General features: G+C 49.5%; 1 protein-coding gene across 3 annotated transcripts in view; it reads right to left on the bottom strand.

Annotated features, from left to right (window-relative positions):
* ATP2B2 (ATPase, Ca++ transporting, plasma membrane 2) overlaps positions 1–19,359 on the bottom strand; it is a 211,881-nt gene that overhangs the window by 65,995 nt on the left and 126,527 nt on the right. For all 3 annotated transcript variants that reach the window (XM_006872186.1, XM_006872184.1, XM_006872185.1), the window contains 3 exons: positions 13,104–13,361; positions 12,033–12,158; positions 1,057–1,182 (listed from right to left, as the gene is read on the bottom strand). In XM_006872186.1, the coding sequence (XP_006872248.1) occupies positions 1,057–1,182; positions 12,033–12,158; positions 13,104–13,361 (510 nt within the window). The remainder of the gene's footprint in view (positions 1–1,056; positions 1,183–12,032; positions 12,159–13,103; positions 13,362–19,359) is intronic.

Genomic DNA, 19,359 nt, shown 5'->3' with positions numbered 1-19,359 from the left:
CACCCTGTTATGGCCACAGCTTCTCATGTTACTGTGCAGACTTCCCTGGCACCCTCTGGGACTCAGGGCCAGGACTGTGAGCTCTGTTTCCACTTCGGCACGCCCTTTGCTCTTTCTAGCCTCGTGATTTTCTAGATCGCAGCTGAGTTCCCATATTTCTTAGGGAGACCCCACTGGAAAATGAGTTCTGCCCTTGATTCTGTGCCCGATGGGTATCTGAGAGCTGGAGGCAGCAGGACTGCACCTAAAACTCAGGGAGGAGACATCTGCCCTGATTTTCCTTCCACTTCTGGGTATCGGGGGACCTCCTCTGGAGCTTAGGGGAGGAGGCAGGACAAAAAACCTGGAAACGAGGGGGAGAACTTTCCCTGAGACTGAGTGTGGGTTCTAGGTATGGAGCTGGCTGTACTAGGGTCTAGGATTGGGCCTGACCTGATGGAATTTGACCTTCTTGTGTCTTCTGGGCATCCCTCCCTCTATTTGAAAGGCATGCTTAGCCTGGGATGCCAGCCTGATAATGCTGAAAGGAGCCCAGTGGATAAGGAATCTTATTTTGAAGGCGAGTAGGGAGCAGAACCGGGGCCAGTTGCAACTGTCGGAGGATGAGAGAAAGGGCTCATGTGGTAGACCTTCTGAGTCTCCTCTGCCCACGTCTTGGATGGGTCTAAGCTGGGTGGATGTTCTGCTCTGCTCAGTGGAGTTGAAAATAGTGAAAGAAATATGGCTGGGCAGGGAGCTCTCCTCAACCTAAGAGGTGATGATGGGGTTTTCAATTACTGAAGAATGGAGACTCAGTTGAGCTCTCAGTTCCCTTAGACTGGTCTGGAGGTGAAGGAGTAGCTTCCATGACATGACTGGACAAGACAGAGACTGGGACAAGACCCTGGAGATGGAACAGACAGAGCCTGCCTGGCCTGAGCAGGGGTCTGAGGATGCAGGTGGCAGCTGTCAGCACAGGGTGTGGACATAAAAGGCTCTCAATAATTATTTTTTTGAGTGAACGAATAAACAAAAAAATGTGGCCTTAAAAGCACCTCTTCTGGTCTGTGGACTGACCTTTCTTGTCTTTCTTCTCTTCCTCTTCGCCACCAGCCCCCAGAAGGGTAAAGATGATGCCAGTCTGAGAGTTCACACCCACAGCGGTCACCACCATCCTTCCTGATCCCTCCATCACATGGGTACCTGGGAAGGAGATGAAGTCAAGTTATCATTGCATTGGCCAAAGTCACCTCCCCAAAGGAGTGGAATGAAGGCAGTCTCAGTCAGCTTTGCATGCTGAGGTCTTCGTTAAGGTTCATATTGTATGTGTGGGGTCTTTTGAAGATGATTTTGAGAGAGACTTGTGATGGGTTTGGGGCTCAAACACTGTCATACCTACTCTCAGGCCCCTGAGACAGCTACAGGCCCACCAGACCTACTACCTTGTCCTGCAGGATTGCTCCCCGCCTTGCTCCCCCTGTTATCTCCTCTCCCCACCTTACGTCCCACTCCCCCTTTTTCTTACTGATAATCTCTAGAACCAGATCTCATTCTGCAATCAGCAAAAGAATGCAAATTAGTGTTAGACAGGATTGCTGAACATAAAGTTCATGCACATCTCTCCAAAATCAGTGACAATAATTCAGGGGTGGATGTACTTGGATGAGAAGAAACCACATCTTTAGCTTAACAAATCTTGAACTGAAATTTAGGATTTCTCCCCATTATGCATGTCTCCGACAAAACACTTGAGTGTTAGTGGTGTCCCGGATGCCACTATCATCAGAAGCCATGGCTTTTCCATGTCATTTTACAGCTGCATTAGGCCTTGCTCAAGTTCACCCCCACTTTGCAACTAAAGTGATTATTTAACCCACTGCTAGAGCTTTCAAGTGAGGCAGCACATTTACATCAGTGTACCCTACACTTGTTTTTTGGTTTTTTTTTTTAAACTACTCTGTTTAACAGTTTTAGTAAGATTGGTTTTATTTTATACATTTCAAAGCCTTATTTCAAGTGGGGTTTGTACAGAACACCAGACTTCCCTGGAGGTTCAGGGTGCAAGAAATATTAAGAATCCTTTTTCTAGAATTTTACATTTCTCAAACTGGGTTCCCAAGAGCCCTGTAATTCTTTCCAAGGGCTGAGGGAGTGAGAGAGATGTGTGTCAGAATAGCTCTATTTGTATTTGTTTTCTCTTTGGGGCTTCTGTGTCAGGTTTTGTTTGACAAGAGTTTTTGTTGCTTAGCCTGCTCTGTGGCAAACCCCTCCCCATCAAGCAGATGGGACAACTCATCTCCATGATGGCCAGAGAGAGACCTGTCCAAGTTACTGTGGAGAGTTTGTGGCAGTGAAGATAAGACACAATGAACTTAATGAAGCCGCAGTCTCACTGGGGGAAACAAAGGCAGACACAGAGGGCAGCAGGGACCTGGCTTGGGAAGCAGATAGCACTCTGTGAGCAGGAGACCTGCACACTCTTTATCTCCCGCACACCTTTATCTCCAGGGTGTGAATGGATGGTTAGTGCTGGAAAAAACCTCACCAGTGCACCCCGCTAGCATTTAGGGCCACCTGATAGTTTTCACCCAGAGCTATCTGGGAGGTGCTGGCTAATATGCTTGGCTGCTAACTGAAAGGTTGGAGGCACCTTGGAAGCAAGACTTTGTGATCTCTTTCTGAAAACCCTACGTAGTACAATTCTACTGACACACACAGGTCTCCATGAGTTGAAGTCGATTCCTAAGCAATTTCCCCCTTTTCTGGAAGATCGGAGTGATATCCAGCTCTAGGAGGTGAGAGACAGTGGTGTTCTTGCCTCTTGGCTCCAGAATCTCAGAATATTCAAGTGCTTTACAGACAGACAGACAGACATTCTGTAACGAGTTATTTCAAGGCAGATCAGTATCTGTGTATCCATCCACGAATGGGTAAACCAATCTTGAAGGCCCACAGAGGGGGTGTGAAGCCCAGTCACCTATCTCAAAACCAAGAGTCTTAGATGGAGAGCATTTCAGCTGGCTCCTCTGTCACTCCCAGGATAGAGGGACAATGGCTATATGTCCCTAGACTGGGAATGATGGGGACAGGGTCTCCAGACCAAGCAGTCCAGCCCTTGTGTCTCTCATCACAAGAAGATTCTTCCTCAAGAAGCACAAACGGAGAACCAAGGCCCCATCATGTGACCCTGATGAGTATAAGAGTCCTTGGCATGCACACATGTTTAAGACTTCAGCTATTAACTGATCAAATCCCCCTAGAGGCTGCTTCGAAGATAGGTTTGGCAATCTAGTTCTTAAAGCTCACAGAAATGGAAAACCCTTTGGGACAGTTTTACTTCGACAAATGTGGAGTCTCTATGAGTCGGAAGCAACTCAAGAACAAGTGGTTTTTTTTATAAAAATGAACATAATAACATGCTTAGGAAATGCTCTCTTGGAGAGGGCTTGTTAAACATCAGCATTTGACATAGGAAGAAACTGAAGATCACAAGTCACATGGCAGGACACTGTGAGCTCGGAAGGAGAGGGATGCCAGAGCACAGAAAACAGGGCTGGCATCCAGAACTGACTCTGACGGAACACCTACTGTGTGCTAGGTATGGCGTCCAGCCCTTTCCTTGTAGTGCTCTCATTCAGTTCTCACTTGAGGCACCTAGCTGGTGATGGGCAAATCCAGGACCTGAATGCTTCCCCATTTGTCTCTTTCCTACACCTCCTTTCTCCACAGGAAACAAAGCCCTAACACCTTGGTATAAAAAGCATTGAAAAAGATTCACTGGAAAATGCATATTCCATTTGAGTGGAAATGGAAAGTCCCCCTCCCTCTCACCAGCTGCAGAAGGGGATGGAAAAAGTCATAGGGGGCCAATTTTCACCCAAGATCATTAGACACCTCCCCCAGCCCCCCCCCCCCCCCCATTACCTTCTAAATCTAATCACGCCTATTGATCACTGCAGGGCACTGGCAGCTCACTGGCAGGCCTCAGGAGGAGGGGTGGGGGAGGGGCCCTGCTCAGCTTCCGTGAGCCCAGCCAAGACCTCCCAGTGTGGTCTTCCCTCCCTCAGGGTCCCAGCATCCTTCCAGACTCACAGCCTGAGTTCTCCCAGAGGAGCACAGTGAGCTCCCTGTACAAGCTCCCTGGACCTAGCCCTTTTGCTATTGCTCACACAGTTATCAGTGCTGGAATGCCTGTTCCCCCATCTTTGGTCCAAAACCTCTTGCTCAAGGCTCAGGACAAATACTCCTTTAAGGGGACCTCCCCTGACTCCCACTGGGAACTTACTACTCCCCTGAACTGACCCCCAGTTTCCTGGGACTTTCCTGAGGGGCTTCCCGCTAGACTCTGAGAGCCCCTTGAGGCCAGGCCTGAATGGAAGTCTCCTCTGCCTCCCAGAGCAGAACCTGGCCTGTAGCACTCTAGCACCTTCCCTTTTCCTCCCTCTTTTGTGTTCTCCAGGTGGGCATGCATTATGCTTACAATGAAGAACCCTGCTCCTCAACAGACTATCTTCCTGGTTCTACAAAGGGTCAAATTCATCCCAGCTTTGCTCCTCCTCCCCCACAGCTCATTGAGTTGGCCCTCAGAGAATTGGCTGCAGCTCCTGCCCTTTTTATAGAATTGGATAGACCAGACCACCCTGTCTCAGCTGCACTTCCCAGAGATCCTGGCACAGTGCATGTTTAATGGGGGATCAACAGGCATTAAAGTCAAAGGTTGGCCAAGGAAAGCCACAGGGCCTTTGGGTAGAGGCAGCGGTCAGAGTCCCAGGCAGTGGAGGTCCTGGCAGGCTTGGAGCCTTTTGCCTCCTCTAAGCTTCCATAGAGTCCTCCAGAATACACAGCGTGTGAGGTGGGTAGGCAGAGAGAGCTCTCAGAATACACAAGCATACTGGGGGGTGGATTGAGAGAGCCCAGGCTGGGGAAGTGGGAACCTGCTTCTGATTTTCTGTGTGGCCTCTCTTATCTGCATCTCTCTTTTGGGCGCTGCAAAATGGGGAGGGAGCTGATTTAGGCCACCCCTAGTCAGGATGAAGACTCTGGGTCCTAGGGAGATGTGGGCATAAAGAGTTCTGCTCAGGGAGCAGGTGAGGCTGGTGCGGACAAGCCCTCATTCACACCTGGAGTACTTGCCCTCAAGAGCTCCCAGTGTAGTTTGGTTGAGGGGTGCCAATGTGAACACAGTAAAACATCAATCTGAGACAATGAGGACTTGGGGCTGGGGGACACAGTCTGGGCAAAGGTGGGTGCAGGCAACAGGGGCATGGTAGCAAATCAGGTGATTTAGGTGGCTTAGGCTTGCCAGAGGGAGGGGAGAGAGGACAGAGCCAGACTGTGCAGCAACTGGATGGGGGCCCCAGGGCTGGGTGCCTGCTCACCGCCCACTTGGGTCCACTGGAGGAGGGAGGAAGGGAGGGAACTAGTATTTATTGAACATTTACTCAGTGAAGGAGCCATCTGCTATACAAGCTCCGAAGGTACAGAGGAGGAGCTAAGTAGAGAGGCACGCTGCCGTTCAGCTGGAGGTCAGAGCAGGATCTGAACCTTGGGGAGAGGTCCCCCTGGGTACTATCCACCTGGTCCTGGAGGCTGTGGATTCAGCCAGAGGCAGTGCTGTCAACCACTCCATGAGAGGAAAAGGGAGTTCAGATCCCAAGGACACTGGGTCTGGACAACAGGGCAGCCTGCACTGTCTCCACCCTCCCACCCCCACCCCCTCCAGAGCTTCTGACCCTACTGAGGAGAAGCTCCACAGCTTTTACCTGGCAGCAGAAGGAGGGCATGAACTTCCCGGACTTTGGCTCAAAGCCCACCCATACTTTGTTGTTGTTGTTAAGTGGTGTCGAGTTAGTTCTGACTCATAGTGACCTTGTATAGGAGCAGCTTGTGGGTTTGAACCACCACCTTGTGGTCCAGCGCATTATCCTGCAGTGTTACTTGGGCTAGGCCCAGATGTTGGCTCTCTTGGGGTGGTGAGTAGGGTGTGCTATGCCCTAATGCAGGGAGTGCAGGGGCCTGGTTTTACGAAAGGAGGCTTCTGAGACCCCAAAGGGCAAAGACAGACTAGTACAGCACATGAGGGATAGTCTGGGCTGGAACCCAGGGCGCTTCATGTTCTAGGTGCTGGTGTCACAATCCTCTCGTTGGACAGTGAGCAAGAGGGAGACTTGCGATCTGCCTTTAGGAACAGCACCAAGCAAAGCCAACAAGGTCCCAGCCCAGATGCAGTACTTCATGGGATCGTAATCATGAGCAGTTAACCACAGTTAACGGCCCTCACAGGGCACACCGGGCAGGTGCTCACATCCAGAACCCCAACCCTTCACAACAACTCTGGGACGTACGTTTTGGCACAAGCACTCCTGAACCCCTCTGCCTCTCTGACAAGCAGGGACCCAGAGGCTCAGAGAGGTGACGTGAAGGCCCAGGGTACACAGGGTGAGCAGTGGAGCCGGGACTTGAACCCGTGCTCTATCCACCACACCCCGCTGCCTCTCGTGGAGAAGAGGCAGGGTAGTGTAATGGAGAGAGTGCGGGCCGGGCGGCTAGCTCGGGCCTTCCTGCAGTCATGGTGGCGTCCTCAGCTCCCTGGAGGTGGTGGCAGGTCCAGCTTTCCATGCCTGGCCTTCCGCTCTGCTGGCTAGGCATTGGGATGGGGGCGATGTCCTGTGCAACCACATTGCCGTCAGCGCTTCCGCTCCAAGAGAGCTGGGGCCTGCAAGGACCTTGCCAGGCAGGAGGGGTCCGTGTTTGTGAAGATGTCCCTGACCCACTGGGTCCAGTAATAAAATCCACAGCCCCTGCCTCGCCCTGGAGATATGTTTGCCATTCTGGAACATTCCTACTTTCTGTCCAGTCTGAAGATGCATCAAACACAGACCTGCGTGGTCTGTCTGTCCTGGGATCAGAGGACTTATCAACCTTTATGATTTCCATGTGTCGTGAACATTCAATTCATCTGAGTCTTTCTGTAGGTTGAGATGTCCCCATTTTTCAGATGGGAAGACTGGAGGTGCTGAGGGGCAGAGAGGTCACAGTGGGAGCAGATGGAGGGCTGGGATCCACATGGCCCCTCACACTGATGCAGCTCACATGTTTGTCCATGTGGTCCCCACAACAGCCTTGTGGGGTAGGCAGGAAGGACCCACCCAGCTCCCTCACTGCACAGAACTGGATTTGGAGGTTCAGAAAGGTGATGGGTCCTCTGAAGGTTCACAAAGCCAGGGCCTGGCTGGGTCAGCTGACCCCAGAACCAGATGGCTTACTGCCCTGGTCTAGGTGGAAGCAGTGTTTGTGGTACCACCATGAGGACCCTGCAGGTACCTGGCACAGGTACACTGTGTCTGATCTGTGCACAGATAAGCATCCAAATGGCACTTCCCCAGGGAACTTAAAACCCTGAGGATGAGAGCAACCAAGGACAGCCCCCTGGCGGAGAGCCAGGCAGGTCTCAAGTGGGGTTGAGGTGGACAATTGAGAGGAGGGAGACATCCAGAGAGGATGAAGGGTTGTCAATTGAGAGATGGGAGAGAAGGAAAGGGGGAAATGGATGTTTCTGGAGGCTCCAGGCTTCAACATTACCTCATGGTGAGCTATCCCTTTTTTATAGGTAAGCAAATGGAGGCTCAGAAGGGTAAGAGCTTGTCTGCCCTCCTTGAGCTGATGAAAGACAGAGTCAGGATTGGAACCTAGGTTTATTCCACACCGGTGTTCAGGCTCCATCCAAGCAACTGGGAAGGGAGTGAACCTTCTTAAGCACCCACATGCCGGCACTGAGCAGTGACTTCACCTAGAGGCATTTCAACTAGTGCCTCTCAGTTTACCCATTTACTTAGGAGGAAAGTGCCACCTCCATGGTTCTCAGAGAAGCGAAGTACTTGGCCTGAGGTCACCACATAGCAAGTCCATTTTCATGCCAGGGTCTGTCTGGTTCAACCCAGCTTGACTTTCCATATCTGCAGCCCCTCACAGCTTCTGTCTTTTCACCTTTGGGAACAGCACAGGGGCCCTAAAGTATGAGGCCCAGGGGAAAGAGAACACATTCACTGGTGGTTGCTATGTCAGCGATTGATGGGGCCCCATGTTAGTCAGACCAGTTAATCTGTTTGCGTTATGGGACAGTGGGGTGGACTTTAATTTTAAATAATAATTTATTATGGTTTGGGGGAAGGTCTATACAGTGGTTTAGGTTCCCTTTCAATAGTTTCTACACAAGTTGTTCTATGACATTGGTCACATTTGTCACGATGCATGAATGCTCTCTTGATTTCTGTTCTGGTTGTTCCATTTCCATTTATCTAGTTTCCCTAACCCCTTACATTCTCATCTTTGTTTTAAAGTAATTGCTGACCATTTGGTCTCATGTAGGTGATTTTTTTTTTTTAAAAAAGGAGCATGTACTCACGGATGATAGTCATTAGCTTTTGAGTTAACTAGATTTTGTTCTTTATTGTATTTCAGATGGTCTGTGCAGTGGGGAACTCAGTCAATACCTGGGGCATGTTTAGGAAACCCAATCACAGTGTGAAAATGTGGGTCCTAAGTATTAAGGAATGGCTGCCACGGGCTTGGAGGAGTGCATGGAGGAGTTGGGGCCTGAGCAGATGGGCAGGATTAAATCAGCCAAGAGGAAGGGAGAAAGCAGTCTGGAAGGAAAAAAACCTCATCACAGTCAGGTTGCAGAGAATGGAAGAAGATGGGTTTATAGTAGATGTACTGGGGGTAGTAGTCAGGGACGGTGGATCTGTGGATTTCAGGGCTAGGAGGAGTCTTGAATGCATTACCCTCTCAACGTTTGGGCCCATTCTACAACAACCCATGTATAGCGTCTTCAGGTCTCACAGCACACCATCAGTGATGAGGATCTTACTAACGTTCAGGTAGCTTCTTTTGTCCTAGAATGGTTCTATTACCGAATGTATCTCTTTCCAATTAGACAGTCTTCTACTGAGCTGACTATTCATCTTTCTGCCTTTTTCCCACCGCCTGCTGTGGCTACGCTCCCTTCCTTCACCCCTCCCTGGCCCTTTCACAATTGTGTTTCTGAATCGGCACGGTAGGTTTGCTGCTTGGTCCTTGCTGAGTTTCATCTTCTTCAGTCTAGTTCATCCTGCACGCCTGTGGTGAACTATCTGGATCCTGACTCTTGCTTTCTTTTTGCCACCCTCTCTGAGTTCATGGTCTTGACAGCTTGAAAGGCACATTTCCCATCTTGCAGCAGGACACAGGCCTGGGGAAGGCTACTAGAAACTCCGGGATGTCAAGAAACTCAAGAACCAACTTCTGTACCAGCTGCCATCAAGTTGACTCGGACACACAGATAGCTCCACAGGGTTTCCAGTGGTTGTCTTTTCAGAAGTAGATTTCCAGGCCTTTCTTCTGCAGTGCCTCCGGGTAGACTTGAAGTTCTAACGTTTTGCTCAGCAGTCCATTATTGTGTTAACTGTTTTCACCTCACAGGGACTCTAGAATCAGCACACACCTACCTAAATCTCCTGACCTCTCGACGCCCTTCTCCATCTTGCCCACGAAGACATGATGGTAGTTCTTGCTCTACTCCATTTGCCTAGGTTGACAGGTTGACCAGTCTTATAGCTCAAGACCAATGTTGGTTGGTTTAGCTTGGACTCAAGGGTCCCGTGGGAGTTTATTGTGATCACCCTTTTCTTTTCTCAGTACTCACAAACCTCCCACTCTGACTAACCACCAAACTGGGCTTTGTTCATGTGGATTTTTACTAAGCCTTGGAATGCCCTTTCTGTCCCCATCCCACTGGCTCTTCCCACCCAGGGGACAGACTTCAGCTCTCTCATGATCCCTTAGCCTCCTGGGACTTCCAGACCCTTGGAGATATCTGCCACCCCTTTCTGTTAACGAGGCTTCTTCCCAGGGGCGTTGAGTCCCCCGACATTCCCCAAGCTCCTCCCCGCTCTCCTCTGCCCTCAGCACAGTTTTTATTTTGGTACCTGTTTCCTTTAAGAGTCCTTGAGTGGTGCAAACAGTTAAGCACTTGACTACTAGCTGAAAGGTGGGTGGTTTCAACCCACCAAGAGGCACCTTGGAAGAAAGGTTTGGTGATCTACTGAAAGATAAGCCATTAAAAACTGTATGGAGCACAGTTCTACGGGGTCACGTGAGTCAGAATCAACTCAATGGCAACTACAACTGTCCCCTTTGGGCCCTCTTATCCCTGCAGCCCCTGGACTTTCCCTTGGCCAGGTGACTTCCCATCATCTCTCACTTGTCTGCATCTTTCACAGGGTCTCTCTGCACCTTGACTGAATGATTCTCAGCCTTCCAAACTGGAACCACCATCATACATTCACACAGGCCCAGCACCTCCCCCCTGACTTCCACAGCTCCTTGGCCAATGAATTCATCTCATGGATGCAGGGCTTTCAGCATTTATTGTGGCTCATGTGACCCTAACATTCATGAAGACATCCAAGGCCTTCAATGATTTCTTGATTAGACCCCAGGGCTTTTGCACTTGCTGTTCCTTCTACCTGGAATAGACTTTCTTCTCATTGTTCTGTGTTAGTGCAAATTCCACCTCCTCACACAGACCTTCCCTGACCAGCTAAGATTCCTGTGCCTCTTCTCAGGATCTCTACTTTATTACAGTGGTATACTGTCTTCATCTGTCTTATCACTATCTGAAATTACCATACATATCTGTTTACATGCTCATTATTAGGTCTCTTTTATTACCGTACATTTCTGTTTACATGCTCATTGTTATGCCTCTTTTATATAGAGTCTGAGCTCAAGGAGGGCAGGAACCTTGCTTGTTCCATTAACCGCTGGCACACAATAGGTACGTGATGAATGCTGATTGACTAAGTCCCAGATAAATAAATGCCCTAGCTCCAATTCTTATTCCTTTCTATGGTCTTACTCTGCAGACTCACTGACTTCCTCTTTGTGTTTCCAGAATATTCCACATTCGTTCAGACTTCTGGGTCTTCACTCCTTTGCAAGGAGTGCCTATTTTCCACATCCTACTAGGAGAGCTCCTACTCACCTGCCCTGGGTAGCACTCCCCACTCCCCAGGGCTGAGTTTGTTGCTTCCTTCTTGGGCTTTCTCATGACAACTTCCTCACTTCTCGGCTGGGATTAATGATTTCCAGGTCTGCCCACCCCTGGCTTGACAGGGCCTAGGTCTAAATCTGGTGCTGAACCTAGAGCAGTGGCTCGGGTAATGTTTGGTGAATATTGCTGGAAAGTAGCGCATTTCTGGGTGTCCCGTGGGGAGGGTGTCTCACCTGGCTGGCTCCTCTGTGCGGTCTCCCCACTATCACTCTTGCAGCAACCAGAGTGAGCTTTTAAAAATGTTAATGTCATCAGCCCACTTTAAGACCCTGCTTAACATTGTCAAAATAAGTTCCAAACTTCTGACTGTGGTCCAAGAGGCCCATCATCTGGCTCCTCCACCCTCTCCATTTTGTTCACAATCCTCCATCCACAGTTCTGCCTCTGTGCCTTTGCCCTTGCTGTTCCCTCTGCCTGGTTTGCTGTTCCCCCAGCTCCTTCTCATCCTCATACCTTGACTACAAATAAAAGGTTTCCCCAGCCTCCCCAGTCACCTGCACCCCTTTGCCCTGTTTTGTTTTCCCCAGACACCTTGCATTGCCTCTCTCAGGCCTGGGGCTCCACCTGCCTTCTTTACTGCTACCTCCCCAGCACTTGGCCCAGTGCCTGACACAGAGTGGGTGTCCCCTGACTGATTCTTTCTTGTCTCTGATGACAATAGGTTTCAACTTTTGACTTGTCCATAAACCAAGTCATTAGAATGTTGTTCATCAAGAGCAAGGGTTCTTTGTTGAATCTTCATGGTGGTATGGCCAGGGTCTAGAACAGTGCCGTGCACACAGTAGGCACATTGGTTGGGGAAAAGAGAAGGAATTCTCATTGGGGCTGAGCTGGCCAGAGATCAAGGATCAAAGTGCCTGGCCCATCCAGCCGAAGGGAGGGGAAACACAGGTGGCCCCTTCTTCTGCAATGGGGTGGGACTGGCTGGGAGTGAACCCACCACTAGCCGTTCGCAGCTCACCTGACAGCAGCATGGGGTCCTTGTCCACAGACTTGCGCACCTGGTCAGACTCCCCAGTCAGGGAGCTTTCATCAATCTTGAGGTCATTTCCCTGGATGAAGAGGCCGTCAGCAGGGAGAAGGTCACCTGGTGGGATGGAGGGTGGGAAGTCAGTAGTGTCTAAGGTAGCTAGAGTGGCTGGAACTTTCCCTTAGAACTATGATGACGAGGGAAGGGTGACCAGTAGGAACACATGCCTAGAGCTCCCAGGGTGCAGGAACCAAGATGGTGCCCATTCCAGGCTAACAGGCAACTAGAGACTGGGGCCAAGGTGAATGGTACAAAGCCTGGAGAGTTGAGGTTGGGTCCAGTAACAAACAATCACAGCTCAAGTTGGCAGACACTTTATAGTTCACAAAGTGCGTCTCTTGATCTCACTTGGATTTGGGACCCAGATTTCTTAATCTGGAAAATCTTAAATTTCAAGACCCATTCTTCTCTAGTCTCTTCTGTGGTTTGGAGAAATTCTTTTGGAAAGGACCAACCTGCTCTGAGTAGGCTGAGGAGACTCCATGACAGACATATTACCCTAGAGCCAAGTGAGAATGGCCACTAAAATCTTCCCTCACTCATGCCTTTGCTGCCAGCCTGCCCATTTTCTTGATGGTAGTATCACAGGCCTAGAATGTTCATGTATCCATTTCTCCTCACTCTAACACTTCTTCTAGTCCAGCCACAATCTGTTGACAGCCAAACCAGGGAAGGGAAGTAGATTTCATCCCAACGATCTAGTCTGTGTCCTTGAAATTCTGTGTTGAGAAGGCTGCACCAACTCATGAGCTGAGAATGGATTAAGTGATACTTGCCATGGGTAATGATTTGGAAAGTGATGGCACATGTGCCACTTATTTGCCATTTCAGATTTAAATAGATTCTGGAATCCTGCCTCCTCTAGGAAGCACCATCTTACCTCCTGAAGGAACTCAGAAGGCATCTTGACTGGGGATCAGTCTTTGGGTACCCACGCTCCCTGGGGTAATTCCTCTGGCTCTGCTGGGCTCTCTAAGCTGGCTTTGTGGCTAGGACACTTACCGTATTTGATCTGGGCGATGTCCCCAACCACGATCTCAGCCACAGGGATCTGGACCACCTGGTTGGCCCGGATCACAGTAAACTTCTGCTCCTGCTCAATGCGACTTTGCAGGCCCCGGAACTGTTTCTCTTTGCTCCAGTCATTAAAGGCTGTGACGAGGACCACACAGATGACCGAGAGGAGAATGGCGGCCCCCTCGATCCAGCCTGCCTCGGCCTCCCCTTCATCCTCTGCCCCCGCCTGGGCTGTCGCGCATCCTGCAGAGAGTAGAAGGAAGCAGCAGACTGAAGTGAGGATGGCAAGAGGGGCCTTGTGGGTCTGGACTTACTCCCAGCTCTGTTAAGTAGCAAATACTGTTCAGCAGAAGGATAAGGATGTGTGTACACGGTGCTCCTGTGTGCCAAGCCCTGTGCAAAGTGCTTTATGTGGACCATCTCGTGAACTACTCAGTCTTCCCATTTCACAAATGTGGAAACTGAGGCTTCTTGGAAAGGTCAAGTGAGTTACCCAACAAGCTTGGAAAGGCCAGTGGGGAGCTTGGATTTGAACCCAGGCAGCCTGGCTACAGAGCCTGCCTCTGAGTCACATCATTCTCTTGTCTCTGTTCTAGCTGTGAGAGGTTGGGTAAATGCCTTCACCTTTCTTAACCTCGGGTTTCTCATCTACAACGTGGGAAATAGTCTTCATCTGAGAACCCTAATGTGAAGGTTAAAATTTAATGAAGGTCAGACATAAAAGGACGAGTATTGCTTGATCCCACTTTTATAAAATACCTAGACGTGACAAGTGAAGAGAGGTCAAAGTGACTCCCAGTGGCTGGGAAGGGATGGGGAGAGGGAATAGGAGTTTTTGCTGAAGGAGTACTGAGGTTCTGTTTGGGGTGATGTAAAACTTTTGGAGATCTATAGTAATGATGGTAGCACAACATGGTGACTATAATTAATGCCACTGAATTGTGCACTTAAATGGAGCTAAGATGGCACTCTCTAGAAAATATAAAATGCAAGGAAACAATGAGTCTGGTGGACTAATGGACCACACGGATATCAGACCCATGACCCTGGGACTAGAAGAACTAGATGGGGCCTGGCTACCGCTAACTACTGCAAGGGATCACCTAAGAAGGTCCTGTACAGAGTGGGAGACAAGTGCAGAACAAACGTCAAAATCACCAACACTACCAGGCTTACTGGCTGGATAGAGAGCTGTGGAACTCTAAGAGAATGGCCGTTAGTCACCCTGCAGGTCTGGAAAGGAACTCACCCCTGAGGCTTAGTATTCAGCCAAACAACAAACAGGTTTGTGTGTTTAAGTGCTGTTGAGTCAGTTCTGACTCATAGTGACACTGTTTCCAAGGAGTGGCTGGTGGGTTTGAACCGCCAACCTTGTGGTTAGCAATCTAGTGCTGACCCTACAGTGCCGCAGCAGGACTCCAGACAGGTCTATAAGGGGAACGATAACACTAGTGAGGTATGTACACCATAGACTATATCAACCATTTGAGGTCAGAAGGGCAGCGTTTACCAAGTTCAGAAAGTTTAAAGAAGGAAGCAGGAAACCCAGGGAGGAAGTGGGGTGAGTGATGCTTTATTGTGGGGATGTTAATCAATGACATGAAACAAAACATGTATGAATTGTTGAATGGAAAACTGGTCTGCTCTTTAACTCATCATCCAATTCATGGCAAAAAGTTAAAAAATAAAATGGCAATCTTTTTTGTTAATTTCACCACAATAAAACTGGAAAAAAAAAAAATGTCGCGAGGTCTGTGGAGGAAAGGACTTAACCTGTGAGAGGAGAGAGCACACCGCTGGAGCTCACTGCACATGCTCTGAGGTCTGCCATGGGTTGATTTGCATCTCCCCAAAGAAGACCAAGTTCAAACCTGGGTATCTATGAGTAGGACTTGATTTGGAAATAGTGTCTTCGCTATTTGTCAAGTTTGGATGCGGTCAGTAGTTGTTGCTGCTGTTATGTGCCGTGGAGTCGGTTCTGACTCATAGTGACCCTGTACAGGGTTTTCAAGGCTATAAATCTTTACAGGAGCAGAAAGCCTCATCTTTCTCCCACAGAACAGCTGATAGTTTCAAACTGCTGACCCTGAGGTTCACAGCCCGATTTGTAACCACTACGCTACCAGAGCTCCTTGAGGTCAGTAGTTGTTGTTAATGCTGTCGAGTCAGTTCCGACCCATAGCAACCCTGTATAGGGTTTAAAAGTAGCAGCTGGTAAGCTTGAACTGTAGTCTGGCGCATTAACCACAGCGCCATACCAGTGAGGTTAGTAGGGTGGGCCCTAATTTAGTATGACTGTTGGTATGTGCTGTCAAGTTGGTTCCAACTCAGTGATCCTGTGGAGGGTTTCCAGGGAGCAGCTGGTTAGTTTGAGCCCACTAACCTTGCAGTTCAAATCAACTGTGCGGTCCAGCGCTTATCCTATAGCACCACACCAGGGCTGTGGTGGTGGTGATGCGCCGTGGAGTCGGTTCCGACTCCTAGCGACCCTGCACAGGGTTTCCAAGGCTGTAAATCTTTATGGGAGCCTTATCTTTCTCCCGCAAAACAGCTGGTAGTTTCTAACTGCTGACCTTGTGGTTCGCAGCTGATTCATCCTTATCAAAAAGAGATACTGGCCATGTGAAAATGAAGACAGATTGAAGTGATGCATCTGTAAGCAGTCAACTACTACTCAGCTGCTAACTGAAAGGTTGGTGGCTCGAACCCATATAACGACACAATGTGCAGAGGCCAAGGAACACGAAGGCTCCCAGGCAACACCAGAAGCTAGGAGAGAGGCGTGATGCTGAGTCTCCCCGAGACTCTTTGGAAAGAGCACAGCCATGATGTTGGGCTTTGAGGCTCCAGAACTATGAGACATTCCCGAGTTTTAAGCCACCCAGTTGTGGTACTTTGTGACAGCTGTCACAGGAAACTAGGGCTGGGTCTAAAATGCAGTTTTCTGATGTTCTCTCCAGCAAGTCTCCAGGCAGCAGGACTGGGGGTGGCAGCCACAGTGCAGGAGCCACTCTATTCGGAAAGATCCCGGGTGAGTCATTGCCAACCTGCACGGCAGTGTCATCTGCAAGAAGGGGACGACTGTGCTCATTCCCTAGGGCCTGGGAGAGGAAGGGGATTGAGTTAGCCCTTGCTAGACTTCAGTGGAGTGAGTGGATTCCTGGAGGTGGGCTAGCTCACCCTGCACCCCGCATCACTGAGCTCTCTAGCTGGGGGCCTCCTAAAATGCTAGGCCCGTGGGGTGAGTAAAATAAAAAAACCACTGAACCCAATTTGATCCAAAGCTTTAAAGGAAGGGCCTGCCACATTGTGCTGAAACCTGGGGCCTTCCCAAGCCACTCCACACATGGCTTATCCCTGCTTCAGGGAACCAGAGCAAGCAGGAATGTGGAAACTGAGGCCCAGAGAGCTGAGTGCCACATCAGACCCTTTCCCCACTGAGGTGTGGGGAGCGGTGTCGACACTGAGCAGTGTCTGACCACCCACCAAGAGTGGCTCAGCAGGGGCTGGGAAAATCCCAGGGCTTGCTATGTGACAAGGGTTCACTTTAATCCTCAACCAGGCTGGGAGAAGGGAAACAACTCAGAGAGTGGAGGGGACACATCAAGGTCACACAGCAGACAGGTGCAAGAACCTGCCTCATGCCCAGTGACCCTCTTTGCCACTGCACTTTGCTATCATCACAAAAGAAAGGAGCCAATGCTTCCAAAGACTCCTGATCCAGCGTCTGAAGTCCAATCTCAAGAGACCCCAGAGATGTCTGGGCAGCTGGGAACCAAAGAACCATGACAAGAAGGCTGAGTGTGGCCAGGGGATGTTTCCAGCTCTCAGCTCCTGGGTGGGTGGGGCTCAGCTGGTGGTACCATTATGACTACTGGAAAATTTCACATTTTAACTCTGAACCAGCCACTTCTCAAAGGACAGTAAACAACCACGTCATCCTGTGGGCTTCTCAAAACCACCTTTTTCTCTCCCTTAGGAGTTTCAGACTCTTTCAGTAATTTTCAACTGTTAAACTGGACCATCGATTGGTGTCAATAATATTCAAATGGTAACAGACACTTGGCCAGCAGGAGGCTGCCCTGACTTCCAATCAATCCCAGCTGCACCCCTTAACTGTTGTGGGTCTATGAGCTAGCTACTTAATCTCCGTGCCTCAGTTTCCTCATCTGAAAAATGGGGGCCATCACGACGCTCCCTTCATAGATTGGTTGAGAGGATTAAGGGAGCAAGCGCCCACTGCAGGAACTCAGAGTAATGCTCACTGATTTCCCATTGTATGGTGTGCATTCCTGCATTCAAGTGCCACAGCCCGTCTGTATGGTTCCTGGTTAATTTTAGCAGTATGTGATGGTGGAAGGAGATGGTGGCCCTGTACCACGCATGAACGACACCAGGAGAGACCCTGAGCACTGGGCAACACAAGTCAAACTCGACAAACAGAAGTCCGGCATGCAGATACGCAGTCTCTGGGGCTCCAGTGGAGTGATTTGAGATACACAGCCCAGTGCTTCACTTATGGGACTTTTGCTGTCCCTCAACCGCTTTCTACATGCCCAGTGAATGGGAAGGCTGTTGCTTTTCTGTTATATGCTTTGTCAATTACTCCCATTGGTGCAGTTACTGGAACATTTAAGATACTCACAGCTAGGTCAATGGAAAGCTCTGGAATTGGAAAGACCTGGCTCTGTTGTATGGCCTTAGGCTGACAGTGACTCAGCATCTCTGAGCCTGTCTGGATAGATGCAAAGTGGGATGGGTTCAGGGCCTGGCACATGGTGGGTACACATAACCATAGGTCCTTTCCAAAGACTAGCTTCTGAAAGCCAGGGACCCAGTGGCTGGGCAGAATTGTCACCCTGCTCCCCCTGCTCCAGTCTGTGCCTGATTTTATAACAAGCAGTTCGAAACTACCAGCTGCTCTATGGGAGAAAGATGAGGCTTTCTGCTCCCGTAAAGATTTACAGCCTCAGAAAACCCCATGCAGGGTCGCTATGGGTCAGAATCGACTCAATGGCACTTAACAACAACAACTCATTTTACCAAGAAAAGCTGGTTAAGTTTCATCTCCCCCTGAGAGAGGTCTGATAGTCACACAGTGCCCTGGAATGGCAGACAGCCGGTGTGAGGTGAGGATCGCTGGGTGTGTGCACACCGGTAGCTAGGTTCCTAGGGAGTGGAGTCACCTGGAACGGGTCCTTCATGATTTATCAAGAGACACTATTGGAAATCAACCCCATGACCATCAAAGACCATCAGACCCCCATGTACTGGGTCATAGGGCATTTCTGCCTTGTTTAGCAGTGATGATGGAGGCATACCCAGGTCATATGGTGCTAGACAGACCCCTTCCTAACCCTCCTGTCCAGGAAAGAGGTCTGCAAGCTTTATTTAGTGGTAATGTAAGAAATCAAATGACATTGCATTAGGCAAATCTGCTGCACAAAACCTCTTAAAAGTGTTCAAGAGCAAAGATGTCAGTCTGAGGACTAAAGTGTGCTGGACTCTAGCCATGATATTTCTGAAAGCTACATATGCATGTGGAAGTTGGATAATGAATGAGGAAGACTGGAGAAGAATCAATGCATTTGAACGATGGTGTTGGTGAAGAATATTGAAAGTACCACGGATTGCCCGAAGAACAAACATATCTTTGGGAGAATTGCAGCTAGAACACCTTTTAGAAGCGAGGGTGGAGAGACTTTGACTTTTGCACTTTGGGCACATTATCAGGAGGGACTAGTTCCTGAAGAAGGACATCATGCTTGGAAAAGTGGAGTGTCAACGAAAAAGAAGAAGACACCCAACAAAATGGACTGGCAGCAACAATGGGCTCAAACGTAACACCTGTGAGGGTGGTTCAGGGCTGGGCAGTGTTTCTTTCTGTGGGGCATAGGGTCACTGTGAGTCAGAACTGACTCGATGACACCTAACAACAATAACAACAATAGTGGGAAAAACTTGTTAATTTAATGTCCCAATGTGCCTGGCACTGTGCCAAGTGCTTTACATGTCAGGGTTCTCAAAACCCCCATTAGCCCTATTACTATTCCATTCTGCAGAAGAGAAGACTAAGGTTCAGAGAGATTAAGCAACTTGTCCATGGCCACACCATCAGTGAGTACTAGGTGCCAGAACTTGCACTCGAAGCCACCAGGCTGTGCTGCCCTTTCTGCCCAGGGAGGCCGTAAGGACTAGATGATGGAGCAGGGAGGAAAGTGTTTAGTACAAGCCTGACATC

This window comes from Chrysochloris asiatica, unplaced genomic scaffold (assembly GCF_000296735.1).
Source record: "Chrysochloris asiatica unplaced genomic scaffold, ChrAsi1.0 scaffold00186, whole genome shotgun sequence".
In the NCBI taxonomy this organism is placed as follows: Eukaryota; Metazoa; Chordata; class Mammalia; order Afrosoricida; family Chrysochloridae; genus Chrysochloris; species Chrysochloris asiatica.
This window is presented reverse-complemented; position numbering and strand designations above follow the sequence as displayed.